The sequence below is a fragment of the Thalassophryne amazonica genome, chromosome 16 (assembly GCF_902500255.1).
Source record: "Thalassophryne amazonica chromosome 16, fThaAma1.1, whole genome shotgun sequence".
Classification (NCBI taxonomy): Eukaryota; Metazoa; Chordata; class Actinopteri; order Batrachoidiformes; family Batrachoididae; genus Thalassophryne; species Thalassophryne amazonica.
In genome coordinates, this window is record NC_047118.1 from 9505755 (window position 1) to 9529188 (window position 23434).

General features: G+C 42.5%; 1 protein-coding gene and 1 long non-coding RNA gene across 2 annotated transcripts in view; one reads left to right on the top strand and one right to left on the bottom strand.

The window, feature by feature from the left end:
* The window catches only part of LOC117527862 (disintegrin and metalloproteinase domain-containing protein 11-like), a 73319-nt gene that overhangs the window by 19916 nt on the left and 29969 nt on the right, over window positions 1–23434 (top strand). Inside the window, exons 5-15 of the mRNA XM_034190364.1 lie at window positions 318–400; window positions 6533–6596; window positions 6727–6787; window positions 7192–7373; window positions 12814–12885; window positions 13070–13236; window positions 13336–13420; window positions 18800–18890; window positions 19375–19426; window positions 20819–20918; window positions 21719–21790. Of these exons, the coding sequence (XP_034046255.1) occupies window positions 318–400; window positions 6533–6596; window positions 6727–6787; window positions 7192–7373; window positions 12814–12885; window positions 13070–13236; window positions 13336–13420; window positions 18800–18890; window positions 19375–19426; window positions 20819–20918; window positions 21719–21790 (1029 nt within the window). The remainder of the gene's footprint in view (window positions 1–317; window positions 401–6532; window positions 6597–6726; window positions 6788–7191; window positions 7374–12813; window positions 12886–13069; window positions 13237–13335; window positions 13421–18799; window positions 18891–19374; window positions 19427–20818; window positions 20919–21718; window positions 21791–23434) is intronic.
* On the bottom strand, window positions 820–5442 carry LOC117527863. Its single transcript, XR_004565625.1, has 3 exons — window positions 5357–5442; window positions 2600–2602; window positions 820–830 (listed from the first exon to the last, which is right to left on the bottom strand). It is a non-coding gene; the product is annotated as an uncharacterized LOC117527863 (long non-coding RNA).

The following is a 23434-nucleotide window of genomic DNA, read 5'->3' on the forward strand; positions in this document are numbered from 1 at the left end:
TCACTGACTGAGCTGTCATCCTTTTAAATCAGCTCTAACTATTATTGTGAGCACTGGCAGAAATAATTTATTGAGAAGGTCCTCTTACCTCTACTTCTAGTGGCAGTGGAGCAAAAAGAGTAGAACATAGAATACAAGTAGATCACCAACTGTGCTATAATCACCATCATGGGGAGAGTCACACTGAGAAAAATGGGTGTACTTTTTTTTTTTTTTTTTTTTTTTTTTGCAGAGGTTTTTCCTTAGCGTAGTTTGCCCATCACTATGTGCAGTGAAGTACAAAATTCACATGTCATGATTGTTCTTTGTGCCCACAGGGAGGGGAGCATTGCTACTACCAGGGAAGGTTAAGAGGTTTACCAGAGTCCTGGGCAGCTCTCTCCACCTGCCACGGTCTGTGGTGAGTCACACAGTCACATCTTGTCTTGAAGAATGCACCAGTATTTGTGGTGTAACAACTCACTATTATGAATCAGAAATTGGCAAACAACATGATGACATCGATGTCCAGACTCCTGGATTGATTTAAATCCCTCCGAACTAAAAGATGGTCCAATTTTAATAATACAACTGAGATGAGTGAAGCCGGTTTGCTACTACAACCCCTGGCAAAAATTATGGAATCACTGGCCTCGGATGATGTTCATTCAGTTGTTTAATTTTGTAGAAAAAAGCAGATCACAGACATGACACAAAACTAAAGTCATTTCAAATGGCAACTTTCTGGCTTTAAGAAACACTATAAGAAATCAAGAAAAAAAGATTGTGACAGTCAGTAACGGTTACTTTTTTAGACCAAGCAGAGGAAAAAAATATGGAATCACTCAATTCTGAGGAATAAATTATGGAATCACCCTGTAAATTTTCATCCCCCAAACTAACACCTGCATCAAATCAGATCTGCTCGTTGACATTGACCCTATGTGTCTTTTTGCAAGGAATGTTTTCAGTTTTTGCTCTATGGCAAGATGCATTATCATCTTGAAAAATGATTTAATCATCCCCAAACATCCTTTCAATTGTCCAAAAATATCAACGTAAACTTGTGCATTTATTGATGATGTAATGACAGCCATCTCCCCAGTGCCTTTACCTGACATGCAGCCCCATATCATCAATGACTGTGGAAATTTACATGTTCTCTTCAGGGAGTCATCTTTATAAATCTCATTGGAACGGCACCAAACAAAAGTTCCAGCATCATCACCTTGCCCAATGCAGATTCGAGATTCATCACTGAATATGACTTTCATCCAGTCATCCACAGTCCACGATTGCTTTTCCTTAGCCCATTGTAACCTTTTTTTTTCTGTTTAGGTGTTAATGATGGCTTTTGTTTAGCTTTTCTGTATGTAAATCCCATTTCCTTTAGGCAGTTTCTTACAGTTCGGTCACAGACGTTGACTCCAGTTTCCTCCTATTCGTTCCTCATTTGTTTTGTTGTGCATTTTTCGATTTTTGAGACATATTGCTTTAAGTTTTCGGTCTTGACGCTTTGATGTCTTCCTTGGTCTACCAGTATGTTTGCCTTTAACAACCTTCCCATGTTGTTTGTATTTGGTCCAGAGTTTAGACACAGCTGACTGTGAACAACCAACATCTTTTGCAACATTGCATGATGATTTACCCTCTTTTAAGAGTTTGATAATCTTCTCCTTTGTTTCAATTGACATCTCTCGTGTTGGAGCCATGATTCATGTCAGTCCACTTGGTGCAACAGCTCTCCAAGGTGTGATCACTCCTTTTTAGATGCAGACTAACGAGCAGATCTGATATGATGCAGGTGCTAGTTTTGGGGATGAAAATTTACAGGGTGATTCCATAATTTTTTCCTCAGGATTGAGTGATTCCATATTTTTTTCCTCTGCTTGGTCTAAAAAAGTAACCGTTACTGACTGCCACAATCTTTTTTTCTTGATTTGTTATAGTGTTTCTTAAAGCCAGAAAGTTGCCATTTGAAATAACTTTAGTTTTGTGTCATGTCTGTGATCTGCTTTTTTTCTACAAAATTAAACAACTGAATGAACATCCTCCGAGGCCGGTGATTCCATAATTTTTGCCAGGAGTTGTACATCCGAATCTTCTAAGTCTTGCAACCCTTCAAAGGTCAACACTAGTGGAACAGATAACATCAGTTTTACAGCAAAATTGTGCAGATGCTGATACAAGCAACAAATTTGGTATAATGATTCCCAAGGTAGTACTTGCTAAAGGCCCCTTCACATATAAAACAAATGAGGCTGAATGGCGCATGAGGCTGAATGGCGCCTCGTACAGCAGTCAGCACAACCATTCTGCCACAGCACATGCATTCCGCATTCACGTTGCGCTCGTGCTGGGAATCTAATCGAACTGCGTCAAGATGAGGTCGTACTGCCATCTGACCATGGTTGCAACATTCGCACAGCATGACATACGCAGGTCGGACCATTCAGACCACGGTCGAGGGGCTGCATGAAATGATCGGCCACATTGAACCCTGGCCGAATGTGGTAAATGAGCTAGCCTTTATACCAGCGGCCGAATGAGGGCAAATGAGGGCAAATGGCGCCAAATGGCCGTTCGCCCCACGCTCAGCCAGAATCGAAGTGCCACCCACAAACTTCCAACAGCAGTCTCTGGACACGTAGAAAATGCGGGCCAACTGTGTGGCTAGCACCAATGTAGTGTGCAGGATACCACTGTTGAGGTGCAGTTGAGGTGGTGAAAGCTCAAAGGGCGGTCAGTGTGTCATGTCTGCCCCCGAGCAACACAAATGGCGTGCGAGTGCCCCCCCCCCCACACACACACACACACCACGATCCAACATTGTCAAGGTGCGGCTGATTTGGTGAAGGCTTGAACAGTGGCCAGAGTGCAGTGCACAGCATGCACATCTGTTCAGCTGTCATGTCCATGATGGAACAGCTGACAGCTGTGGAACACCCATCATGGCATATCCAGCATGTCCCACTGGTGGTGGTTCTAAATCAGTGTAGTGCCTGCACCAGCTGTCATTCACAAGCAGACAGATCCTGCCCCCTCAGCTTTTACCCAAGATTGGGGAGGGGGTCTGAGACACGCTTTATCCCCTGTTTACAATGGGGTACTCAGATCAAAGCAGTTTCAGTCTTTTGTTCATGGTAATGAGTCATTCACGCCATCAGGAGAGGCGTCAGTCCCATCGTTAGGAGGGACAGCTACCCTGTCATTAGGAGGGTGTTAACTAGAGCACAATAGGTGCTAATTAAAGCAATTGTTTAGTCACTAGCCAATAGCAGTCTGCCTCTCGGTAGGAGGCGTCTGGTTAGGTTTAAAACTCCAGCTTTTGTGGCTTCTGTTTGTTCTTCTTGACAAGGGTCAGACAGAAGTCAGACTACCAGAGCAAGAATTTTAGCTGAGGAAGCTTCTGCAACTTGAAGCGAAACGTCCTTGCATCAAGCAACCCAGTCCAGTCGAAGATTCAAGCTTCTCTACTATGGAAACCACCTGGACAACTGAGAGCCTACACAGAAACATTTTCCCCGAGAGTTCTGTTCTGTCCGACCGTATAAGAGAGACTCCCTCAAGCTCAACAAGGGAGTCAGGAATATCCTGATAGAGCCAAGTCTTGGTGAACACCATCACGCTTGATTCCCTTTGCTCGTAACATACCTTGGTGTTAACGTAGAATTGGTCCATTTTGTTTCTCAGCGACCTCACATTGCTGAGTATCAGTGGTGGTCTGTTCCCTCAACATCAGAGATTTTGCCAGATACCCCTTCTTTTGCCTCTCCTCTGTTGTCTGGCTCCTGCCGATTGAATCTTCACAGCTTCGGGGAGATGAGCAAGTCGATTCCTTCCCATAGAGTGGTGGGACAGCAGCACATCCCTATCCAAATAATTATTGTTCGGAGCAGTCCTTGTACAAAGGTCACCGTGGTATTCCACCCAATAAATACCTGTTGCGGTCGGCGACAATAAAACAACAAACATACAAATGCTTAAAAGCAGCAAGAGCACCAGCAGAGCAGCACCATCATTTGTATCACAGAATGAAAGATTTTTCCATTATCTGCTCCACTACGTGAGACTCTCATGGGTTCAGAATGGGAACATCAGCTTAAGAGCTTGTTAAATATCTGTTTTTACTCCATCATTGCTGGTCATCAATTTGCCAGCTCTAATCATTATAGTTTACTGTTATGCATGAAAGCATGGCCAACAGACCTATAATAGTAAGATATACGAGGTCTATTAGAAAAGTATCCGACCTTATTATTTTTTTAAAAAACCATATGGATTTGAATCACGTGTAATTACATCAGCCAAGCTTGAACCCTCGTGGGCATGCGAGAGTTTTTTCACGCCTGTCAGTGACGTCATTCGCCTGTGAGCACGCCTTGTGGGAGGAGTGGTCCAGCAGCCAGCGTCGCATGCCCGCCACAGGAAAAACACCTCAGTTGGAAGCCTTAAGGACAAGTTGGAACATGCCCTGCTGTTAAACAATTTCTCAGATACTCACTCAACTGAAAGCCATCAAAAGCCGCCTGGATTTTACAAATGGTTATCAACACGGAGGTGTTTTTCATGCGAGCCGACGCACCAATCCGTCTGCACGTCTTTCATTAAAAAAATCTCCTTTAACAGTGGAATGTCCAGATAAACTGCTGATTCCGACCTCTTCTGAAAGTTCTCTGTTCTCTCACGACGTCCTGGGTCAACAGAGGCTTAAATTTGGAGGTTTTCAGCTTGAAACAGGATGACAACGTCGCCCCGGAGCGCTGCGCGATGTCCCGCTCCGTGGGAAGTCCTTACAGCGATAGAAACAATCCAAAATCTCTCATCAGCCGTTAAAATGTTCACCAAAAACCAGCTTAATTTGTCGAATAGTGTCCACTCAGATGTGCCTCACAGTTTTTGAAAAACGTTTGATGAAGCACAGCGCCAGTCTCTCAGCAACTTCTCAGACAATGAAAATCCGACGAGGGGGCTGGACCACTCCTTCCACAAGGTGTGCTCACAGGCGAATGACGTCACCGACAGGCGTGGAAAAACTCACGCATGCGCACGAAGGTTCAAGCTTGGCTGACGTAAAAACATATGAATCAAATCCATATAGTTTTTTAAAAAAATAAAACGGTCGGTTTCTTTTCTAATAGACCTCGTACAACTGCACAAGCATTGAGACTGATTCTTGATGTGATTCTTGTGTTAAAGTACTGGCATATTTGCTAGTCAGCTGTTCATCTATATTTCATGCTATAATTATCTTACCATATTAGTCGCTAAAACAGCTTGGTCGCTTGAGGGTTAAAAACAATGTTTCTCAAAGAAAGACCAGAAGGGATTTGCATATTTCTCCCTATACAGTACGTAACATAACTAAATGAGTCACGGAATCTGGAGGAATTTCAGTGTGTAAAGGGCAAGGGTGCAAGCCTAAGCTGAACACTTGTGATCTCCAATCCCCCATTCTGCACTGCATCATCATTATTCATCAATAGCTGATATAACCACATGGGTAAGTTAATACTTTGGGAAGCCAGTGTCAAACACTACAGTACAGTTACATTAAAACAATGCAAGTTAAATCTTTACTGTGCAAAAAAGCAGCCTTATGTTAACCATGTCCAGAAGCAGCATCGATGTCTCTGGGCTCTGAGGCATCTGGGTTGGACCATCACACAGTGGAAAGATGTATTTTGGTCAGACAAGTCAGTATTCCAGATCTTTTTTGGAAATAATGGAAGCCTCATGCGCTGAACCAAGGATGAAAAGGATCGTCCAGACTGTTATCAGCAACAGGTCCAAAAGCCAGGGTCTGAAATGGTATAGGGTTGTATCAGTGCCCTTGGCAAAGGTAAATTATACTTATGTGATGGCAGCATTAATGCAGAAATGCAAAATGAAATTTTAAAGCAATACATACTGACTTCAAGCGGACATCTTTTCCAGGGACGTCCATGCATTTTTCAACAATACAATGCAAAACCACATTCTGCACATATTTTAAAGTCATGGCTCTGAAAAAAAAGGAAAGTATCATGCATGCAGTCCTGCAGTCCTGAACTGTCCCCGTAGACAATGTATGGAGAATTTTGAAATGGAAAAAACGCAACAACAATGAGCCCATACTGCTGCACAGCTTAATAAAAAAGGTTTCATCACTTGTATCGGCCGGCCTTATATTCTACATTTGTTTTATATATTTTATTTTCCTTTTCTGGTAATGCAAACTGATATTTTCAAATAAATAAATAAAATAAAATAAAATAATGTTTAAAGTCACTGCATCCGATGGTAATTCTAATTTCCTGTTACGTATTTTGTAGTCATATCAATACTGTTTATCAGCAAATACCCAAATATGAATATTTTTAATCGTTACAAAAATGCATGTTACCATTGCATCCTTTCTTGTCTCTTACATGACACATATGTTACTACATAACAATCAGACTATTATACTGATTTATCATTCCACATATTAATAATTTAGCTTCTACATTGTCACTGTAGATGTTTTATTTTACTTACGATGCTGACTTTCTGTTGTTTTGCTATTTTTTAGTGGCATGTTTTCCGATGGCCTCTTCACTTACGGCATTGAGCCATTCCACAATGACAGCAATCAGGTAACTGTGGCCACTTAATGTTAATGTTAGTTAATTACTTTATATAAAGGTATAGTTTATAAAGGTATAGTGTTAAACCTAGCAGGATCAATGTAAAGATGTTTGATCTCCTCAATGTGTTTTCGTCCAGGGTGATGGTGCACATTTAATCCATAAAATGCCTGATTTCAGACTTTCTCCTCACTGTCCAGGTAAATTAACACATTACTGCTTAAACTGTTTGACTTTCATGTTAATATTTGCTTTCAGCTCTTTTTCATTTATATGTTGCTTAATCATCACCGGTTCACCTTCTCAGTCTGTTTATCGACTTCTGTTATAAACAGTAAATTAAACCACTGTGCGCTCATTATGCAAAACATTCTGTATCAAAATAAATGTTCTCCCCTGGAGTCATTTGTAGCATTAGATTATCAGATACCTGAGAATATAAACTGGAATGTCACTTCCAAAAATGGGGAAAACAAACATTTTTGCTCAGCAGTGTCAAATACTTCTACTAAATGAAAGAATCGTCTTAGAAGAAAATTGTTCAGGCCCGTCAAAGTCATAATAGAACGGAATGTAAGTGTTTTGCACTTCTCTGTGTGTCCAGACTGTTCAGAGGACAGTGAGTGGGAGAGCAGAGGAGGTGATGGTGATGACAACAGGATAGACCAAATGAGGGAGCAGCAGGTGTCAGAGGGGCTGAGGCGGTCCAAGAGATTTGTTCGCAGGCCCTCTGTCCAGACTGAGACCAAATACATCGAGCTGATGGTGGTCAACGACCACGACATGGTCTGTTATATGAACGCGTTCAGACTTATTATGTAAAGCACTGTGGTAGACTTCTTTCTCAGTAGATGATGGTCCAAATCACTTTATGTTTTTTGGGTGTGGACCTGCCAACTGTTAAAACTTCACGGCACATAGTTCTCAACATCCACATTCACAGACTCCATCCATTTTGCTTGACTGTCAACAATGACGCAATAATTTGAAGTGAATATCACGACTAAGAGGCTTTTTGGTCCAAATTGTCTTCACACTGTAAGATTTTCTAAGGGAATAATTGTGGTTCTTTCCAAATGGACTGTTTCCAGATGCAGTATTTGCAAAAAAAAAAATACAAAAGCTTTTTGACAGAAAATATAGAAGTGTCATTCACGTTGCATTACTGGCAACCATTCTAGATGTATAACGGGAAAAGAAAAGTTTAAGGCACTCTTCCATGCCTTTCTTTCCTTGGTGCCACTGGCTTCAGTTCATTTCTGGTACAACATTATAACCACTTTCCTGGCATTTTAACTAGTTTTCTGGGGAAGAAGAAATTTGTGCTGTCTACAGCCTTGCCCATGTTGATTCTGTACCATGAAACAGGTGAGAGTCTACCAATTCCCCCAGGATGGGACACCATTCCAACACAGCGTACTTCCCCAGCCAACACCAGTCCCCATTTACAGCTGAGTGAACTTGGATGATGCAGATGAAGTGTCTTGTTCAAAGACAAAAATAATAATAAAAACCTTTATTTAACAAGATAAAATCCCATTGAGATCGAGACCCCTTTTGCAAGGGTGACCTGGCCAAAAAAGGCAGCAGCACACATCATAATAGACAGGTTAACATCATCAAGAGATCATTAATAACAAATAAAATACAATCATCTTGGTCATTGTGAGTTGTAACGAAGTGTGTGCGGGGGGGGGGGCAGATTGCAATTTAAAGGCACAGACGTGCAAAAGAATTCCATTCGTGATCTCTTAAAACAGAGCGGAAGGCATTCAAAGAAGTTAACCCAGACAGTTTTAGTTTAGATTGGAGGACATTCCAATCACTGGGAGCAGAAAACTGAAAGCTTTCTTTCCTGTTTCAGCGTGAACACAGGCGCTGTCCATCCAGACTGCACACAAACAGGCTGACAGCTGTCAGTGATCACCTGCTGCTGTACAGTCTGGCGAAAAATCCCTTTAGGTGTTTGATCAGTATTGCTAGATTTTATTCGTCCAGCTGGACTTTGTAACTGCTGCTGAACTGTGCTGGCAGTGTGCCAACTTCCCACATGTGCACAACATTCTTCAGACGCAGCCAGCAAACTTTTTCTTCTCTCTCTTTTTAAACTGTTTGTGGCCATTTCACTTGATACACATCTTAACACAACTATAATTGGATTATCGGTGCAGGACGGCGCTTCCCGTGAGATTTATTTATGCCAGAGGTGAATTATGCATTTGTGAGCAGATCGATGTTGCACACAGCGCAGCCGGGTGAAAGGGACTTCACCAGCTGTCTGCGCTGCTCCTGGAGCCGTACAGGAGGTGAGTTACAAGTGTATTTATGTTGTGATGGGCTGAGAAACATTTCCACATCATACCTGCTACAGACTTAGGAGGTGAACATGTAATAATACGTGCATTACAGCAGTGACATCCCGTTCAGCTGCGTTGCGGCGCTGCACCAAGTCTCTGATGCACGCACAGTGCCACATATGTGTTATTGCATATCAACATTTCCTTCACCCTCCCTGGCACAACATGCTGGCAGGCTTTGCTGTAATCGATTGATCTCAGAGTTCAATCAGCCGCAATCAAATTATTTCAGATGCTGTTTTGATGCTGTCAGAATATGTAGACTGCGATCAGATGCTGCAAAAACTGCACACAGACCACCGTCAGATGTGTGTCCCACCTCAACAGTGCCAAGAGTAGAGAAGCTTGAATCTTCGACTGGACTGGGTTGCTTGACGCGAGGACATTTCGCTTCAAATCACAGAAGCTTCCTCAGCTAAAATTCTTGCTCTGGTGGTCTGACTTCTGTCTTGACTCTTGTAGAGAAGAATAAACAAGAAGTCACAAAAGCTGGAGTTTTAAACCTAACTAGACCCCTCCTACCGAGAGGCAGACTGCTATAGGCTTCTGCACTTTGTACAGGGACCATCGTGGGTACCCACATACACTCAACAAAAATATAAATGCAACACTTTTGGTTTTGCTCCCATTTTGTATGAGATGAACTCAAAGATCTAAAACTTTTTCCACATACACAATATCACCATTTCCCTCAAATATTGTTCACAAACCAGTCTAAATCTGTGATAGTGAGCACTTCTTTGCTGAAATAATCCATCCCACCTCACAGGTGTACCATACCAAGATGCTGATTAGACACCATGATTAGTGCACAGGTGTGCCTTAGACTGCCCACAATAAAAGGCCACTCTGAAAGGTGCAGTTTTGTTTTATTGGGGGGGATACCAGTCAGTATCTGGTATGACCACCATTTGCCTCATGCAGTGCAACACATCTCCTTCGCATAGAGTTGATCAGGTTGTCAATTGTGGCCTGTGGAATGTTGGTCCACTCCTCTTCAATGGCTGTGCGAAGTTGCTGGATATTGGCAGGAACTGGTACACGCTGTCGTATACGCCGGTCCAGAGCATCCCAAACATGCTCAATGGGTGACATGTCCGGTGAGTATGCTGGCCATGCAAGAACTGGGACATTTTCAGCTTCCAAGAATTGTGTACAGATCCTTGCAACATGGGGCCGTGCATTATCCTGCTGCAACATGAGGTGATGTTCTTGGATGTATGGCACAACAATGGGCCTCAGGATCTCGTCACGGTATCTCTGTGCATTCAAAATGCCATCAATAAAATGCACCTGTGTTCTTCGTCCATAACAGACGCCTGCCCTTACCATAACCCCACCACCACCATGGGCCACTCGATCCACAACATTGACATCAGAAAACCGCTCACCCACATGACGCCACACACGCTGTCTGCCATCTGCCCTGAACAGTGTGAACCGGGATTCATCCATGAAGAGAACACCTCTCCAACGTGCCAAACGCCAGTGAATGTGAGCATTTTCCCACTCAAGTCGGTTACGACGACGAACTGGAGTCAGGTCGAGACCCCGATGAGGACGACGAGCATGCAGATGAGCTTCCCTGAGACGGTTTGTGACAGTTTGTGCAGAAATTCTTTGGTTATGCAAACCAATTGTTTCAGCAGCTGTCCGAGTGGCTGGTCTCAGACGATCTTGGAGGTGAACATGCTGGATGTGGAGGTCCTGGGCTGGTGTGGTTACACGTGGTCTGCGGTTGTGAGGCTGGTTGGATGTACTGCCAAATTCTCTGAAACGCCTTTGGAGACAGCTTATGGTAGAGAAATGAACATTCAATACACAAGCAACAGCTCTGGTTGACATTCCTGCTGTCAGCATGCCAATTGCACACTCCCTCAAATCTTGCGACATCTGTGGCATTGTGCTGTGTGATAAAACTGCACCTTTCAGAGTGGCTTTTTATTGTGGGCAGTCTAAGGCACACCTGTGCACTAATCATGGTGTCTAATCAGCATCTTGATATGGCACACCTGTGAGGTGGGATGGATTATCTCAGCAAAGGAGAAGTGCTCACTATCACAGATTGAGACTGGTTTGTGAACAATATTTGAGGGAAATGGTCATATTGTGTATGTGGAAAAAGTTTTAGATCTTTGAGTTCATCTCATACAAAATGGGAGCAAAACCAAAAGTGTTGTGTTTATATTTTTGTTGAGTGTACTTAGACAAAGACATACAGACATACATAGACAAAGTGCAGAAGTCCCAGAGAACAAAGAGACCAGATAGACAGGAGACGGAGACAAGAAGGAGTGTCTCTCCCTTATTTAGCAGGAGTAGGGGAAAAACTACAGAGGATCTTCACACAGCACAAAATCCCAGTTTACTTTAAACCGGTTAACACCTTGAGACAGAAATTAGTTCACCCTAAGGACAGGATCCCTAGTTACAAACAGAGCAATGTAGTGTATTCTATCAGATGTCAGGAAAACTGTAACGAACACTACATAGGTGAGACTAAGCAACCTTTACACAAAAGGCTATACCAGCACCGCAGAGAGGGCGCCAGTGGACCTCAGTCTGCAGTTCATCTCCATCTTAAAGACACGAACCACACGTTTGAGGACAAGGAAGTTAAAATATTAGCTAGAGAGAAGAAATGGTTTGAGAGAGGGGTCAAGGAGGCATTCTTTGTGAAACGTTTGAAACCCAGCCTTAACCGGGAGGGGGTCTGAGACACGCTTTATCCTCTGTTTACAATGGGGTACTCAGGTCAAAGCAGTTTCAGTCTTTTGTTCATGGTAATGAGTCATTCATGTCATCAGCAGAGTCGTCAAGGGAGCCATCAGGAGAGGGACAGCTGCCCTGTCATTAGGAGGGTGTTAACTAGAGCACAATAGGTGCTAATTAGAGCTATTGTTTAGTCACCAGCCTATAGCAGTCTGCCTCTCGGCAGGAGGGGTCTAGTTAGGTTTAAAACTCCAGGTTTTGTGACTTCTTGATTATTCTTCTCTACAAGAGTCAAGACAGAAGTCAGACCACCAGAGCAAGAATTTTAGCTGAGGAAGCTTCTGCGATTTGAAGCGAAACGTCCTCGCATCAAGCAACCCAGTCCAGTCAAAGATTCAAGCTTCTCTACTATGGAAACCACCTGGACAAGTGACAGCCTACACAGAAACAGCGCCAAGAGTGTTTTGAACATGTGCAACACACTCAGTACAGCCGAGCGAATGGGACCAAATATGTAGATGCTTACAGACTCCATAGGTCTTCAGACTGCACGTCAATATTTCCCGATTGTGGCCAGATGTGCCATTCTGACACCAATCGGCCCCAATCGGCCCCAGTCGGCGTATGTGTGATGGGGGAATAAGGCCCTTCTCCACAGATCGCTCAGTTTAGATGTGTGGCCAGATCAAGGAAGAGTCCTGGTGTATCCGAACTTCTTCCATTTACAGATGATGGACGCTATTGTACCAATTGAATTTACCCCAGTTAGACTCCAGTTAAGCTGTGGAAACATCACAAGGATGATCAGTGGAAACAGGAGGCACCTGAGCTCACTTTTGAGCTTCATGGCAAAAGCTGAGAATACTTATGTACATATGATTTCTTGTTTCTTTATATATATATATATATATATATATATATATATATATATATATATAAATTTGCAAAAATCTAAAAAAAAAAAACTTTTTCATATTGTCGTTATGGGGTATTGTGTGTAGAATTTTGAAGGAAAAAAAAATTAATTTCATCCATTCTGGAATAAGGCTGTAACATAGCAAAATGTAGAAAGTTAAGTGCTGTGAACACGTTCTGGATGTATTTGTTTGAGTGGTTGATCATCTCATCCCCGTCTGTGTGTCTTGGTCTCTACACAGTTTGTACAGTTGCGTCGCTCCAGCAGCCAAACCAAGAACTTTGCCAAAGCGGTGGTCAACATGGCTGATGCGGTAAGATCAGTATTTGTAGGATTACAGTCCTTCTACTACTACTAAAGCCTGTGCACACGCGCACCACCTGTCGAGACATTTGTACATGTGTTGATTGTTTCCACATTTGGAGATGATTTGTTCACAGCACAGGTGTCACTCACACCAACAAATCATTTGACTCATGGCCATTTTCGGTATCCAGATCTACAAGGAACAGCTCAACACAAGGATAGTGCTGGTTGCCATGGAGACCTGGACCTCTAAAAATATGATGCCAGTGGTGGTGGACCCCTTGATGACGCTGAGGAATTTCATGAAGTACAGGAAGGATGGCATCAAAGAGCAAAGCGATGTAGTCCACTTATTCTCGTAAGAGGCCTGCCCAGAAAAAGAAATAAGAAAAGAAAAATCAATGCATGAATAATTTTTTGGGAGTTTTAATAATGGCGTTTCTCCTGTGTGTCCCAGAGGGCGTATATTTGAAAGCAGCCGCAGTGGGACCGCCTACACAGGAGGAGTGTGTTCTCTAACCAGAGGAGGAGGTATCAATGAGGTGAGAAACATCAGAAAATACTTTGTTCCATCAGTGGTAGGGTGAGCCAATGGGATTAACTTTGAAAACAATCCTTCATTAGATTGCTCACGCACAAGACATAAACACCCTATCTATCTATCTATCTATCTATCTATCTATCTATCTATCTATCTATCTATCTCTCTATCTATATTTCTCTTCTTCTATGCCCACTTACTTCAGTTAAGGTACACAAGTGGGCAGTCATAGGGCATCATAGGGTAGGGTATATAGGCAGCACAGTGGCTTAGTGGTTGGTTAGCACTGCTTCCTCACAGTGAGAAGGTCATGGGTTTGATTCCCACCTGGGGCCTCTCTGTATGGAGTTTGCATGTTGTCCTTACAGTAGTGTTCAGAATAATAGTTGTGCTATGTGACTAAAAAGATGAATCCAGGTTTTGAGTATATTTCTTATTGTTACATGGGAAACAAGGTACCAGTAGATTCAGTAGATTCTCACAAATCCAACAAGACCAAGCATTCATGATATGCACACTCTTAAGGCTATGGAATTGAGCTATTAGTAAAAAAAAAGTAGAAAAGGGGGTGTTCACAATAATAGTAGTGTGACATTCAGTCAGTGAGTTCGTCAGTTTTGTGGAACAAACAGGTGTGAATCAGGTGTCCCCTATTTAAGGATGAAGCCAGCACCTGTTGAACATGCTTTTCTCTTTGAAAGCCTGAGGAAAATGGGACGTTCAAGACATTGTTCAGAAGAACAGCGTAGTTTGATTAAAAAGTTGATTGGAGAGGGGAAAACTTATACACAGGTGCAAAAAATTATAGGCTGTTCATCTACAATGATCTCCAGTGCTTTAAAATGGACACACAAAAAAAAAACAGAGACGTGTGGAAGAAAACAGAAAACAACCATCAAAATGGATAGAAGAATAACCAGAATGGCAAAGCTCACCCATTGATCAGCTCCAGGATGATCAAAGACAGTCTGGAGTTACCTGTAAGTGCTGTGACAGTTAGAAGACGCCTGTGTGAAGCTAATTTATTTGCAAGAATACCCGGCAAAGTCCCTCTGTTAAATAAAATACGTGCAGAAATCAAATCAAATCAATTTTATTTACATAGCACCAAATCACAACAAACAGTTGCCCCAAGGCGCTTTATATTGTAAGGCAAGGCCATACAATAATTACGGAAAAACCCCAACGGTCAAAACGACCCCCTGTGAGCAAGCACTTGGCTACAGTGGGAAGGAAAAACTCCCTTTTAACAGGAAGAAACCTCCAGCAGAACCAGGCTCAGGGAGGGGCAGTCTTCTGCTGGGACTGGTTGGGGCTGAGGGAGAGAACCAGGAAAAAGACATACTGTGGAAGGGAGCAGAGATCAATCACTAATGATTAAATGCAGAGTGGTGCATACAGAGCAAAAAGAGAAAGAAACAGTGCATCATGGGAACCCCCCAGCAGTCTAAGTCTATAGCAGCATAACTAAGGGATGGTTCAGGGTCACCTGATCCAGGATAGATGGATAGATAAAGCTGGGTATCATCTGCGTAACAATGAAAATTTAAGCAATGCTGTCTAATAATACTGCCTAAGGGAAACATGTATAAAGTGAATAAAATTGGTCCTAGCACAGAACCTTGTGGAACTCCATAATTAACCCTAGTCTGTAAAGAAGATTCCCCATTTACATGAACAAATTGTAATCTATTAGATAAATATGATTCAAACCACCGCAGCGCAGGGCCTTTTATACCTATGGCATGCTCTAATCTCTGTAATAAAATTTTATGGTCAACAGTATCAAAAGCAGCACTGATGTCTAACAGAACAAGCACAGAGATGAGTCCACTGTCTGAGCCCATAAGAAGATCATTTGTAACCTTCACTAATGCTGTTTCTGTACTATGATGAATTCTAAAACCTGACCGAAACTCTTCAAATAGACCATTCCTCTGCAGATGATCAGTTAGCTGTTTTACAACTACCCTTTCAAGAATTTTTGAGAGAAAAGGAAGGTTGGAGATTGGCCTATAATTACCTAAGATAGCTGGGTCAAGTGATGGCTTTTTAAGTAATGGTTTAATTACTGCCACCTTAAAAGCCTGTGGTACATAGCCAACTAATAAAGATAGATTGATCATATTTAAGATCGAAGCATTAATTAATGGTAAGGCTTCCTTGAGCAGCCTGGTAGGAATGGGGTCTAATAGACATGTTGATGGTTTGGAGGAAGTAACTAATGAAAATAACTCAGACAGAACAATCAGAGAGAAAGAGTCTAACCAAATACCGGCATCACTGAAAGCAGCCAAAGATAACGATATGTCTTTGGGATGGTTATGAGTAATTTTTTCTCTAATAGTTAAAATTTTATTAGCAAAGAAAGTCATGAAGTCATTACTAGTTAAAGTTAAAGAAATACTCGGCTCAATAGAGCTCTGACTCTTTGTCAGCCTGGCTACAGTGCTGAAAAGAAACCTGGGGTTGTTCTTATTTTCTTCAATTAGTGATGAGTAGTAAGATGTCCTAGCTTTACGGAGGGCTTTTTTATAGAGCAACAGACTCTTTTTCCAGGCTAAGTGAAGATCTTCTAAATTAGTGAGACGCCATTTCCTCTCCAACGTACGGGTTATCTGCTTTAAGCTACGAGTTTGTGAGTTATACCACGGAGTCAGGCACTTCTGATTTAAGGCTCTCTTTTTCAGAGGAGCTACAGCATCCAAAGTTGTCTTCAATGAGGATGTAAAACTATTGACGAGATACTCTATCTCACTCACAGAGTTTAGGTAGCTACTCTGCACTGTGTTGGTATATGGCATTAGAGAACATAAAGAAGGAATCATATCCTTAAACCTAGTTACAGCACTTTCTGAATGACTTCTAGTGTAATGAAACTTATTCCCCACTGCTGGGTAGTCCATCAGAGTAAATGTAATTGTTATTAAGAAATGATCAGACAGAAGGGAGTTTTCAGGGAATACTGTTAAGTCTTCAATTTCCATACCATAAGTCAGAACAAGATCTAAGATATGATTAAAGTGGTGGGTGGACTCATTTACATTTTGAGCAAAGCCAATTGAGTCTAATAATAGATTAAATGCAGTGTTGAGGCTGTCATTCTCAGCATCTGTGTGGATGTTAAAATCGCCCACTATAATTGTCTTATCTGAGCTAAGCACTAAGTCAGACAAAAGGTCTGAAAGTTCACAGAGAAACTCACAGTAACGACCAGGTGGACGATAGATAATAACAAATAAAACTGGTTTTTGGGACTTCCAATTTGGATGGACAAGACTAAGAGTCAAGCTTTCAAATGAATTAAAGCTCTGTCTGGGTTTTGGATTAATTAATAAGCTGGAATGGAAGATTGCTGCTAATCCTCCACCTCGGCCCGTGCTACGAGCGTTCTGGCAGTTAGTGTGACTCAGGGGTGTTGACTCATTTAAACTAACATATTCATCCTGCTGTAACCAGGTTCCTGTAAGGCAGAATAAATCAATATGTTGATCAATTATTATATCATTTACTAACAAGGACTTAGAAGAGAGAGTCCCAATGTTTAATAGATCACATTTAACTGTTTTAGTCTGTGGTGCAGTTGAAGGTGCTATATTATTTTTTCTTTTTGAATTTTTATGCTTAAATAGATTTTTGCTGGTTATTGGTGGTCTGGGAGCAGGCACCATCTCTACGGGGATGGGGTAATGAGGGGATGGCAGGTGGAGAGAAGCTGCAGAGAGGTGTGTAAGACTACAGCTCTGCTTCCTGGTCCCAACCCTGGATAGTCACGGTTTGGAGGATTTAAGAAAATTGGCCAGATTTCTAGAAATGAGAGCTGCTCCATCCAAAGTGGGATGGATGCCGTCTCTCCTAACAAGACCAGGTTTTCCCCAGAAGCTTTGCCAATTATCTATGAAGCCCACCTCATTTTTTGGACACCACTCAGACAGCCAGCAATTCAAGGAGAACATGCGGCTAAACATGTCACTCCCGGTCCGATTGGGGAGGGGCCCAGAGAAAACTACAGAGTCCGACATTGTTCTAGGTTTACTGAAAATCAAGTGTAGATTAGAAACATTTGAGGAGTCGTTTTATACAGCTTTGCTACAAACTCATATAGATCACCACATACATATTACCCTAATGACACTGAAATGACACATCCTTTAATATAATAATACAGCCCCAATTCAGAAAAAGTTGTGATTCCACCATTTACATTTACAACTTCTATTTCATTGCAAACAGTATGAACCCAAGATATTTTATCTGTTGTGTGATCAGCTTAACTTAATTTATTAACATACATCTATTATTGCAAACTCCACAAAATATGAAATATCTTAGGTTCATACTTTCTGCAGTAATTTAGGATTCAGGGTCAAGGTTACTGTGTTGCTTGTTGTTTTTGTTTGTTGTTGGGGTATACAAACCAACAGATTAGGTGCCTTTGTTAGTAAGAAAAAGTTCACTGACCTTGCCTTTGCAGACGATGCTGTGATCTCTGCGAATGATTCAGTGATCTTAACAGAATCAAGGGATACCCTGATTGCAGCACTTCATAAGCTGAATGAGGATGAGAGTCTGGGTTTGAGTTTGTCCTTGATAAAAAAGAAGATCCAGGCTATCACTGACTTCTTGGACTTGGCCTTCCAGAGTGTATCTGTATGTGGTGAAATTGTTGAAACTTCACTCATCTTGGCAGCAACATTTATGCCTCTGGGTCCTCAACCTTTGAGTTTTGGAGACTCTTGAGAAGGCCTTTTGGAGTCATGAGCTTGTGTGTTTGGCAATGCTGATACTTTTACAAGAGGATCGTTGAGCACCGCTGAAATTACTTTGTGAGGAGTATCACTTATATTGTGAGTGAACTGTGATCAGCTATGACGTGCCATGCCATTTGGCCATGTGGTGTGTTTCTTGGAGCATGATCCAACATGCAGGTGCCTCAGTGTTGAAGATTCCAGTGGCTCTACAAGGCCAAGGAGATTCCCACATTTAACTTAGCTGGGCATGGCTAGATGGCTACTTTAGAGAAGTGGGGATGGACTGGTTGTCTACATGGGTAGTTGCAATCCAGGACCCAAGGCAGTTCCATGTTGTGGTGGCTGTGACAATACATGGCACCATCTCACTGATGACACATAGCACCACGTCTGAAGAATGAATAAAGTAGGACATTCCAACAATAATGTCTAACATGACAGGAACCTGAACTTATAGTAGATCTGGTGGGCAGGAGCGCGTTTGCACAGGTGTACCTGAGCAACTGGTGTTCTGAAGAGAACGAGAGGAGCATTTTTCTGTGTCTGAAATATCTGATTGGTTTTCTCTTAACGTTGTTCCCACATTGAAGCTGAGTGTTCTATGTATGCCTTCTGTTTATGTGTTCCAGTATGGGAATGTAGGTGCAATGGCCATCTCTTTGTGTCAGAGCCTTGGCCAGAACATTGGGATGAGGTGGAACAATGCACGCAATTCTGCAGGTAAGAAATGCTCAGCAAACTATGGATGGAAGAGATAAACACATCAGGGTGTAGCAGAAGCACTGACTGGTTGAGTTGAAAAGATTAGCCCAACAAGAAGAGGTGGTCAGTGTGGAAACATTGAGCATCAGCTGTTGGGTGGCTTGGGTTCGAGGAGTGTTGGCTTTCTCAATTCAGCAGGTATCTTCTGTAATTAGACTTCTCCATTCAGTGATTAGTCATCTTGGTCTATGAAGGTGGCACTAAGACCAGCACTGCTACTGAACAATGGCCTCAGTCATTAATATTGGAGCGTCTTTAGCTTTGTCATTCTATATTAGGACGAGACCCAAGTGTACTTTATGGGATATATCATTAATGTGCAGGAAGGAACAAGCTCAATGTAAATAAAAACCTTTATTCTGTGCTTTACTTAGTTTTTTCACCTTCACTTTCTAATCTGTGCTGTTCTGCCTTTTGCTCTTCTTTTGTTAATGTCTTTCAGGAGACTGCAGGTGCCCAGATACCTGGCTGGGCTGCATCATGGAAGACACTGGGTAAAGTGCATGTCTGCATGAGAACAACAAAACATCACTAGAGCGGAACTCATTAGAATGTAATTCACTGCCAAGGCCCAAAACACCCCATCTTGTAATTTCAAAACAAACAAAAAAAAGATACAGTTTAAGATCTTCTGGCTCTGCCTCAAAGGCTCATGGTTTCAACTTCAGGTTGGAACCAAATTTTACTGAGAGACCCACAGTATTGTGTTGTTTCATCTTTTAGAACTTCAAACCTGAACTTAACCTGGTTTTCCACTGGACAATGATCTAGTTCTAGTCTCAGTTTCTGGTCTGTGTTCCATATGCAATACTCACAAGAGAAAATCACGTCCAAGGGCAGTGCAACTGCGCTATTGACCGGGAGACCACTGACCAAGACACCGCTGTGTGTAGGGCCATGAAGCATGAGACTGCTTGGCTTTTGGCCACTGAGGGTGGGTCCAATGACTGTGGAACTACTGAGAGTGGGAACATTGAGTGTGGGACCATTGAGCATGCACTATGTTCCACAGATATGACATCACAACAGTTCTTGCTGAAGCTAGTGAAAAAACAAAAGGAAACTACAAGCATAAATAGTGCCTCTGGGGTACGACTCTAGTTTCTACTTTCAGTTACTCTTAGAATAGAAAAACACCTAAAGTTTAGTCAAATTGTGAGTAGAAATTTAATTTTGTTTTGCTGTCAAAGCTTTGGCGTAATTACTGTGTTGCTATTGGGAATTTCAAGTAATATCGGCAAAAACGGCTTCAGAAATGATCTGCTTCTATACCTTTAACTCAGTTGTTCTGAACAGTGACCAAAACATATCCTTGATGAGTACGTCTCAGAAATCTCAGAAAGAGTCAGTTGCTGGACATCATAGCTTCCTATACACAGATAGTGTGAGTGCTGCAAGGAGTGGGGGCAAAACACACACACACACACACACACTAAACCAAGAAATTCACCCTCAAAAGCTGCTTCGTGTTTAATGTGATTTTATTTACCAGCAAACCACAAGACAGTTTCCTGTTACTTTCTCTCTAAACTGTTCCTTAGTTCCTTTTACTTCACACATTTCAGTAACGCCTGTGTCAAAGACACACTTTGCAACCCGCCAGTGATAATTGTAGCTTCTTTGATATATTTACCATTTTTGGTACAAACAACTGAGGTTAGAAGACCTGAATCAAAAGTATTTGCTGTGACTTGGACTTGGCCTTGCACACCAGATGGAACAATGCAGATCTTATTTATTTGTTTGAGTAATATCTTACTCCAGATGGCATCATGTATGTCAGACTGCAAAATGTTGACACCCACAGTGGATCTGGCACAGAAGTGTTAATGTTGTCCTGTAGTCTCAGTCTCTCTGTTTCTCTGTGTGTGTACTCATGAATATAGATACTATCTGCCCAGAAAATTTTCTCGCTGCAGTGTTGATGAGTACACCCAGTTCTTGCTGCAGGGAGGCGGTAGCTGCCTCTTTAACAAGCCCAGCAAGGTGAGTGCCTTGAGGGTGTCCTATGAACAGGAACCACCTTTGAGTACCCTTATTTATATCACAGCACCTTTTACACTGATTTTCTATTAAAAAGCATACATTTGTTCCTCATTTTTTGCTTATACTGTATATTTGTGAAGGAGTTCAAGTACCTCGGGGTCTTTTTCATGAGTGAGGGGACGATGGAGCATGAGATTGGCCGGAGAATCGGCGCAGCAGGGACGGTGTTGCATTCACTCTACCGTACTGTTGTGACAAAAAGGGAGCTGAGCCAAAAGGCGAAGCTCTCTACTGGTCAGTCTTCATTCCTACTCTCACCTGTCGTCATGAGGGTTGGGTCATGACCGAAGGAAGTAGATTGTGGGTACAAGAGGCCGAAATGGGCTTCCTGAGGAGGGTGGCTGGTGTCTCCCTTATAGATAGGGTGAGAAGCTTGGTCATCCATGAGGAGCTTGGAGTACAGTCACTGCTCTTTCACGTTGAAAGGAGCCAGCTGAGGTGGTTCGGGCATCTGGTAAGGATGCCCCCTGGGCGCCTCCCTAGGGAGGTGTTCCAGGCACGTCCATCTGGGAGGACACCCCGGGGAAGACCCAGAACTAGGTGGAGAGATTATATCTCCACACTGGCCTGGGAACACTTCAGGATCCCCAGTCAGAGGTGGTCAATGTGGCACGGGAAAGGGAAGTCTGGGGTCCTCTGCTGGAGCTGTTGCCCTCGCGACCCGATCCCAGATAAGCGGTTGAAGATGAGTGAGTGACTGTATATTTGTGCTCATATATTTTCCTCTCTTTCTCTCACAGCTGTTGGACCCCCCAGAGTGTGGGAACAGTTTTGTCGAGCCAGGAGAAGAGTGTGATTGTGGATCCCAGGTGGTGAGTACTCAGTGGGCCATCATGAGTGAAACATACTGCAGGCAGGTGGTGCTTCCACCTTTTATTACAACCTCCAGCAGCAGATGAGCATTATGTTTTATCCAGGGTTGGTTCATTCATTCATTTACTTATTCATTTTCTGCAACTTATCTGGGTCATAGAGACAGTAGACTCCCCTTGGCCAAATCCTCTAACACTTCCTGGGGGATCTGTAGCTGTCCCCAAGCCAGCTGGGAAGTACAGTCCCTCCAGTGTGTTCTGAGTCTTCCCCAGGCCTTTCTCCCATTTGGACCTGCCTGGAAGAACCCCTAAGGAAATGAAGTTGCCAAGATGACGTTGGATGAATACATCTACTTTTTGGTCTCTTTGCTTCAGTGATTGGTGTACTGAGGGATTGGCAGTTGTGGTTGCAGCCCTGCTCCTGTCAGTGCTGTCAGATATCACAGCTTCTGTCAGCGATTGATGACTGCTCCAGGGATTACACTCATCTGATCATGGGTGTGTGCAGTATGATCTCAAGCACTGACAGGGCCGCTTATGAAGAATGTGTTGGTCGCCACCAAATGTGAAAATTGCTCAATACTCCTTTCTTTTGTAAAACATTGGGGACTACAAGTTGCTGCATCCTGGTTTGACCATCTTCAGCAGCACCACCAGTGGTGGGCACAGCTAACCACAAAGTTAGCTTCGATAACCATTAATCATATAACTGAAAAGTTATCTTTTATGACGATAAACTGATAAACTGCTAAAAAAAATTATCTTTATTACAGATAACCGATAACTATTAGTATTGATTTGGACGCGGCAATTCAAGGATCACAAACACAAAGAACGCACGAAAAATGAATAAACAAAAAAATAAAACCCCAAACACTGTCATCATCTTTTCAAAGCAGTAAAACACAGTATTAGAAGTCACAGTTAATCTCTGTATTAGGTACACCGTCATTTACGAACTAAAAGCTGCCACTTTTTTCACACTCTTTCAACCCTGCGGCTTAAACAACCAAAATACACTCAACAAAAATATAAACGCAACACTTTTGGTTTTGCTCCCATTTTGTATGAGATGAACTCAAAGATCTAAAACTTTTTCCACATACACAATATCACCATTTCCCTCAAATATTGTTCACAAACCAGTCTAAATCTGTGATAGTGAGCACTTCTCCTTTGCTGAGATAATCCATCCCACCTTACAGGTGTGCCATATCAAGATGCTGATTAGACACCATGATTAGTGCACAGGTGTGCCTTAGACTGTCCACAATAAAAGGCCACTCTGAAAGGTGCAGTTTTGTTTTACTGGAGGGGATACCAGTCAGTATCTGGTGTGACCACCATTTGCCTCATGCAGTGCAACACATCTCCTTCGCATAGAGTTGATCAGGTTGTCAATTGTGGCCTGTGGAATGTTGGTCCACTCCTCTTCAATGGCTGTGCGAAGTTGTTGGATATTGGCAGGAACTGGTACATGCTGTCGTATACGCCGGTCCAGAGCATCCCAAACATGCTCAATGGGTGACATGTCCGGTGAGTATGCCGGCCTTGCAAGAACTGGGACATTTTCAGCTTCCAAGAATTGTGTACAGATCCTTGCAACATGGGGCTGTGCATTATCCTGCTGCAACATGAGGTGAT